Source organism: Phaseolus vulgaris, chromosome 11 (genome assembly GCF_051622355.1).
Source record: "Phaseolus vulgaris cultivar YP4 chromosome 11, ASM5162235v1, whole genome shotgun sequence".
In the NCBI taxonomy this organism is placed as follows: Eukaryota; Viridiplantae; Streptophyta; class Magnoliopsida; order Fabales; family Fabaceae; genus Phaseolus; species Phaseolus vulgaris.
The window spans coordinates 44,807,533-44,815,517 of record NC_143508.1 but is presented as its reverse complement, the minus strand read 5'-3'; the positions used below and the strand labels follow the sequence as shown (position 1 = coordinate 44,815,517).

Here is a 7,985-nt window from a genome sequence, read left to right as displayed (position 1 = left end):
GCACTAAGAAGAGAATTGCCTCTTAAATAATGTTGCAATATGTGAGGGACTATACAAATTTTATACGTTAATTATTTAAATGGATAAAATTTTAAAATTTATTGACTAACACTGAAATTTGAGTTGAAATCTAATTACACTAAAATCGTGTCAGATTGATATAATTTCAATTTATATATAGTGTCAACTTACACAATTTCTTCGTGTCAACTTGACACGATATACTCTTTTCGTAATTTTTTAAAATTTTATTTATTTTGATAATTAACCTATATTAGATATATTCTATTGTGTTGTAATGTCTGGTGAATCTTTAATTAGTTGGGTGTTAAGAAACTTTGTTTTGAGTGTTTTGTATAAAGGTTGGAGCACCTCTGAAGTACCTCATTTTATTTTATTTATCCAAGAAAGAAATATTCTATTTGAATAAAAAAAATCTCTAATGAGATTTTATGCTATAATAATTTTATTACTCATGCTTTTACAATTTTCTTACATGCCTTTGACAGAAAGACTTCATTCTTCTCATACCCTCTCCAAGAGCACATGGATCAGCAGCAAAGGTAATACGAAGCCAATCTTTCAGCCCTACTGCAGTTCCTGCAAAGAATGCACACTTTTCTTTGTTAAAAAATTCATTTTACCAAGTTTGTTTGGGAATCATGCTTAAGATAACTGGTATTTTAGTTTGTACATTACAAAAAATAAATAACTAAATGCTATTATAATTAAAATTTATTTTTCTGCATAAAGGAAATTACTCTCCAAATAGGAGATAAGGCAGTACCTGGAAGAATGATCACAGATTCCTCCTTTGCAAGTTTGAAACAGAAGTCTATATCATCACTAATATCTTCTAGAAGTGAAAGGTTTAGTTTCACCTGCATTCAAGAACAAATAATAAATGAGTTCCCCTGTTAAGACATTTATTCTCCTCCCAAAGAACCATAAATTGATGAATCCTCAGTTTCTCACCATCATAGCCATGGACCCTTCTGGTCTATAAGGGCAAAAAATGCATGGAATATCCTTTATCTCTGTGCAACATATATCTGCAGTATGCCTTAAATTGTCAATGGTTTTATTGAAGAAAATCTCTTCAGTATTTGCAATTATCTGAGGTACAGCAGCCTGTAAAACCAGAAAAGTCACCACTTAGATAGAAGAAATAAGTAACAGATGAATGCATGCATGCAAGAAAATTCTGCTTAACCAAGATGAAATGCTGACATATATCAGCAACACCAAACCAAATAACTTGGATTTGATAGCAGCAACCCTTGAATACTAGTCTAGTCTTTCATCAGTTAAAACATGTTTCTTCAAGAATGCTTCTCATAATTTCAATTTAAGGTATACAAGTTTTGAGTTTAAACGTTTCTTTCCTTTCATTGTTTTATATTTTTTACTTTTGCATAAATGAGATCGAGTTCCCTTGATTTGAAGCCATGCATCCATTTATGTGTTGAAAATAATTGTGCAAGAGAAAGTTACAAAACCTGGATGAAAGTGGCTGGACCTCCCAAAAGATCAAAATACTTTTTAATGCGCTCAACTACCTGCATAGGAAACATGTGGTTTATGAAATCGCATAAGGATGATGAAATAATATTGGGTTCAAATCAACGATAACAATAAAATACAAGAATAAGATTGGAAGAAAGAAACTTTTATTTAATGGAAGGTTTTATATATGGAGTCTGATCACAAATAGTGCATCATACCATATATAAAAAGCTCTCTCTGTATAAAACATAAGAAATGGAATAATAGAAAATCATTAAGCAATTAAGCCTAAACATCAATTAATACATACATTAAACGGTCTATCTAAATTTAACACTACTAGACGCTCTCTAAGTAGACAGGTCTTTTGTGTTCTTTACTGAACGCATGATTTGAGAATCAATCATCACAATGCTCCACCTTAACTCCAAATCATGGAAAAACTTCTGCATCTCCTTCCTTTATCCTCAAAAGAAAATTAATCCACTTCTAACATGGTTTGAATCTCAATCTCGAAAAGAAGTTTATAAACACATTCATCGGCTCTCATATGAAGCTACCTTCACTATCATGACCTCCTCAGACTCAAAGACATCTCTCCTGAAGTGCAATCTAAGTCTATGTATTTAGTCCTCTTGTGGTAGATCTAATGATCATCTACATGGATGACACTTTGACTATCGCAATAGTCACACACTCCTTCAGCCATAATGCCTCATTCACTCCTTCTGTGAGTGTGATACATTTGGCCTCGGTAGTAGATAAAGCCACTAAGAAAACAATGTAAAAATGTATCCAAAAAAAAGGACTTTTTGGTATCAACATTTCTTGTATAGTTTGCGTCTATAAACCTTTCATAGTTTTTTCTCCATCGGTGGATCATCTATACACCAGACGATACAATTCCTCTCATGTACCTCAACACCCACTTGAAAGCCCCAATAAGCATGTCCAAGATCTTCCATGATCCTGCTAATCATCACAGCATGCACCAAATCTGGTATGCTATAGATCATCCTATATATTATGTTCCTTACTCCATTACCATACGAAATAATCTCTCTCCTACCTTCATGTTGTTGCATGTAAATAGTCTCCTCCAAAATTGCATGCAAAAAAGGTGTCTTCACGTCCCATTGTTCCAACCCCAGATTGTACTGGTTATCAATTGACATCAAAATCCTTATCAAACAATATTTTACCACAAGTGCAAAGATTTTGCTATAGTCTACTCCCTCCACTTGTGTAAAACCCTAAACTTTGTGGTCATCTTTTCAACCTTACACTTCTTCTTGACTTTCTTCTTCTAGTTCCCATAAAAGACGCAATTTATTGGGTTCAAATAAATAATAACAAGAAAACACAATAACAAGATTGAAAGAATGAAAATTTTATTCACAAAAAGGTTCTATGTATAAAGTTTTATCAAATATAGTGTATGTACTATACACAAAAAGCTCTCTCTATATAAACCCTAGAAAACAGATTAATAGAAAATCATTAAGAAAATTAAGCCTAAATACCAACAAACACATAAATTATACAGTATATAAAAAGATTAAAAGGTGAGCTACACAGAGTAGAAAGACAAGCACCTTTGGTTCTCTAAAAGTTCCAGATGGATCATTCGTGACGAACCAACCAAGCCTCCATCCAGGAACTATCCATCTCTTAGACAGTGAGCCAAGAGTGAGAACAGGAACAACTGAGCCAAAAACTCCCATTGGCACAAATGGCTTGGCCCCAAATGCAAGGTGACCATATACTTCATCAGAAATCACAATTGTTCCAACCCGTTTTGCAGTTTCAGCTATCTAAGTCCAACATACAAACAATTCAATGACTCCAGTTAATGCTGTAAACTTTCAGAAACATAGTCTCAAAAGAAACCTATAATGTTAGGCAACCAAGAACAAACCTTTTCCAAATGATGGTAACTGTACACATTCCCACAAGGATTGCCAGGATTTATGATCACCAATGCAGCCGTGTTCTGATCAGCACTAGCTTCAACAGCATCTAGATCAACCTCCCAACCTTTCTCTGGAAGCAGATCGTAATGCCTCACTTCAATCCCTCTAAATGCAGCACTAAGTTCATAGATTGGGAAGCCTGGTCTTGGAAGCAAGATGTTTGCACCGGGGCGAGCAAGCATCGCCACTGAAACATCAATGGCTTGTGTGCATCCACTAGTGATGAAAACATCATCACTTGATAATTGGTAAGGAAGGTCACGAGATAGATATTCAGCAATTGCTCTGTCACCAAAATGAAAGTAACTTTAGATGGTATTCAATTTTAGAATAAGGTGCTAAAAATATAGATAGATGAAACAAAACAAACAACCACATGACTTTGTTTCTTAGTTACTAACAGAACTTCATAGGAACTGGAGAAAAAACATATGCATTGAAGCAAAAACTGTTACGCGTGTTTAAAGTTCAGTGACTACCAAACGAACATGTTTATGCGAATAGTACGATGAAACCATGTTTGTTGAATGAAACTGATCCTGGTCCCAATTGGACTCGCTATTTACCAGCAGAGTCAGCTTGGAATATTATTCAATAATAAGAAAAAATGTTGAAAAAATAGTTTTAGATATTGATTATACTGATAAACATGAAAAGAAATGGGGAACAAAATCTGAAATAAGCTAATGGCATCTTGTGAAATACCGAACCAAATGACCAAATGCAAAATCCAAAAGGAAAACGCAAAGTTAAGAACAAATGCCATACAATTTCACACTTGACAAAATTTGATGCAAACCTGAAAACAGTGAGCCAAAGTCAGAACTAACTAACCAAAACGGTCATCAATCTCGACAAATTATAAAAAAAGTAATTCTCCAAAAGTAGACTAATTAAGACTATGTTATCCCTAAGCACTTTTAGAAAAAGAAAACAAAAATTTAACTTACATTTCATATTATAAGTGAGTTCAAACCTTCTAAAAAAGAAAGTAAGCAACAATAAAACCAAAGCTAAACAAAATTGAGAATTCAAAGAGACATTAATAGAGTGACAGAAGTGTTTTAAAGACCAATACAGTTGCATACAAGTTTTGGACAACCAAATTGAACATTCTCTGAAAGATGAACAGGGTTAGAAAGAAAATTTTGAAATTCAGAAGAGAGAGGCAAAGAAGCATAGCATTACATTCGAGCCTGGAGAAGACCAGCAGTGGGGGCATAGCCATTAAACTTGTGAGAGTGAAGAGAGTCAGCAACAGCTTCTTCAACAACCTTAGGTGCGTGGAATAATGTGGTGAGAGTTGGGTCACCCATACCGAGAGAAATAACTTTCTTGGTTCCACCATCCAAATTCTCATCAATGTTTTCCATTAGAAGGCTGAGCATGCCCTTAATGGTGATGGTGGAAGTTGCTCTGGCTTCATGGTGGTGGTTGACGATGTTGTTGTTGTTGTTCATAGCTACAGCCCCAGTTTCCATACTTTGCTTGGTTTCTCTTTGTAGCCTCTGTCTTTTTGGATTTGTAAAGGCCCTAGTGGAGAATTCTGAGTTTGATTTCCCCAACACCACACGTTGTGTTGTTTCTACGCATGAAAACCGAGGTTTTGGCAGTTTATATAGTTGCGTGACTGTCTTACGAACCTTGTTACGTGTCAAAATGTACCTTAATGGTTTTTTTCAGCAAATATGTGGAAGGAACCTAATCATCATCTTGCTAACATGTGAACCTCTGACATTTTACATTTAGGCTTATTTTTAGTACGCTCATATTGATGAATTAAAATAATCCAAAAACTAAAAATAGTTGAACTTTTCAAATTTAATTACATATTTGATTATCCAACTATATAATTTCACAAATCTTATTACATAATTAATTATTTATTGTATTTGATTTGACAAATTCTTCCGGTTCCTGTAACTTCATATCTTCTTATTACATCTTTATATTTTTTTTTAATTTGAACAATACTATCTGAATATGATTAAGAATAATTTTTTTTTTCTTTTTCAAGTGGTTGTGGTGGTAGCTGTTAAGATAAGTTTTGTAGTGTTTTTAACGGTGATATGTGTATTTTTGTTTATTTTTTTGGAAGTCAAAAAATCAAAAAAAAAATAACCAACTATGTGCAAAAGTTGAATACAAAACTTAAAAAAAAGTTATCTTCTCATGGGAAATATGGAATACAAAAAACAATCTTTTCGTAAATCTTCTCAGATACTCAAATGATGAAATTGTTTTCAAACGTTATGGCTGAAAGAGAGGTATGAGTTATCAAGTGGAGTTGAGATTATTTGAAAATATGAGATTATGGTTCGAGTTATTTAAAAATTTTAAAAAAATCAAAATTAATATGGGATGCATGGAAAAGGTATGGAGGCCGAGAAATAATTTTCCTTCCACTTTTATGTATTTCATCAACATGTTAATAGTAAAACGATATTGTTTTGCAAATAGCGAAAATTAATTTATAGAGACTTATTACTTTGTTACAAATGTAATATATTTCTATAATCGGCTAAAATTAAAAAATGTAACAGTAAATTATGTTGAAAAAACACTTTATAAAACTTGTAAAACAATTATACTTAGTAGTAAAATGTTTACATTATTTTATCAAAACTATAAATAAAAATCTAAAATTTTAACTTAATTAGCATTATTAAAAATGTATAAAATAGAGACAAATTAACTTCTTTTATATTTATTAATTTATTCTTTTTTAATTTTTTTATATTTGATTAAATGGTGTATTCAAAAGACAAATAGGTAATTGTTTTATAGTAAAAATATGTATAATGATATCACTTATTTATAGATTTTGCTACTAGAGGAATTTAGGACACGGGACCAACAAAGATTTCTTCATTGGTGATAAAGATATCTTCAGGGAAATTCGGAATGTGTTGTATGCTATATGCTACTACTTTTGCCCTGAGAATTTTTAGGGGAGATTTTTTTCTAAAGTTTAGTTGGAGTGATTCTTTATCCATATGTTTAGGTTTTGAGATTTTAATAAATCAGTTTTTTTTTATAATATCACAATAAAATCATTAAATAAATATTAGATTATTTATTAATAACAAAAATTATTTTAAATATAAATAATTTATTTAATTTTTAAAATAGTATTTAAGTTAGTTTTTAAAATAGTATTTAAGTTGTTTAATATAGTGGCTAGTTATTTTTTATTTTTAGGATTTATGTCACTCTCTTGGAAGGTTGGATGTTTTAGAAATTGTTATAACCTCCCAAAGTTTAGATTTATTAGCCTTTTTTGGATAAATGTTGTTTTCTTTGGGGTTTGATTCAGGTCTCTTTTTTTTTTTTCTTTTATTGATGTTGATGTATTATGGTTGAAGTTTTAATGTATACCAACTTGATTGGGATGTCATGTTTTGAAAATTGAATGTTAATTATTTTGTTGGTTGGAGAGAAAGTTCTTACTTGGTGATTTGGTGGGTCTAATTATTCTTAACCTTGTTTTTGTTAATTTCATCCATTTTGAATTTTTTTTTAAAAAAATGTTTGTTTAACAAAATAATCTTATCGAAAATATAGTTCTCATCTTTTTTATTAAAAACAACTGTAAAAACTAATTGAAGGAAATAACAGAAGATAAAATATTGTAGAAACTGATTGAACCTAATTGCACGAAATTGCAAAATTGCAGAACTGATACATACATTTTGATTTACTTTGAATAATATATATAATAAAATTACAAATACTAGAAAAGATATAAAATAGGAATACTAACAGCCTTGTAAACTAACCATTAATGTAATAATAACGGTAAATAATTTAAGGATAATAAAATCTGAATTAATAACCAACATCCTCCCTTAATTCTGATTTGGAACAACCTTCATGTCCAACATATCTCTTAACTTGATGAAAGCATCGATCTTCAATGACTTAGTGAAAATATCTGCAATCTGATCTTTTGATCTGCAGTATTCCAATTTGATCATGTTTTTCTCAACTTGGTCTCGCAGGAAGTGATATCGAATATCAATGTGTTTACTTCTTTGATGAAAAATCGGATTCTTTGCAAGATTAATTGCAGAGACATTGTCAACATAAATCTTGATTGGAACATCTAGATTAAAACCAATTTGAGTCATGATATTGTTGAGCCAAACTGATTGACAAACATTTGTTGCTGCTACATACTCAGCTTCACAAGTAGATAATGCAACAATGGACTGTTTCTTTGATGACCACAAGCAAACAGTCTTTCTGATCATAAAACAATTACCACTAGTGCTCTTCCTCTCGTATAAATCTCCATAATCATTAGTCTTTACATAAAGACCATGATCTAATGCACATATTTTGAATCCAGTGGCATGAAGAAATGAATCAATCCTTTTGTTCCAAGCTCTTGGTGCCTATTTAAGACCATATAAAGCCTTAGTTAGTCTGTACATCTTCTCCTCTTTGCCAGATTGTATGAAACTCGGCGACTGCTTTGCATAAACCTCTTCATCAAGTGGGCCA

General features: G+C 31.7%; 1 protein-coding gene across 1 annotated transcript; it reads right to left on the bottom strand.

The window, feature by feature from the left end:
* Nucleotides 1-421: 421 nt before the first annotated feature.
* TAT7 (Tyrosine transaminase family protein) lies at nucleotides 422-5,123 on the bottom strand. The gene is made up of 7 exons (XM_068612703.1): nucleotides 4,668-5,123; nucleotides 3,425-3,764; nucleotides 3,102-3,320; nucleotides 1,500-1,559; nucleotides 976-1,131; nucleotides 788-881; nucleotides 422-600 (listed from the first exon to the last, which is right to left on the bottom strand). Exons 1-7 carry the CDS (start codon nucleotides 4,958-4,960, stop codon nucleotides 482-484), a joined length of 1,281 nt encoding a protein of 426 aa, XP_068468804.1. The 5' UTR covers nucleotides 4,961-5,123; the 3' UTR covers nucleotides 422-481.
* Between the last annotated feature and the right edge of the window lie 2,862 nt (nucleotides 5,124-7,985).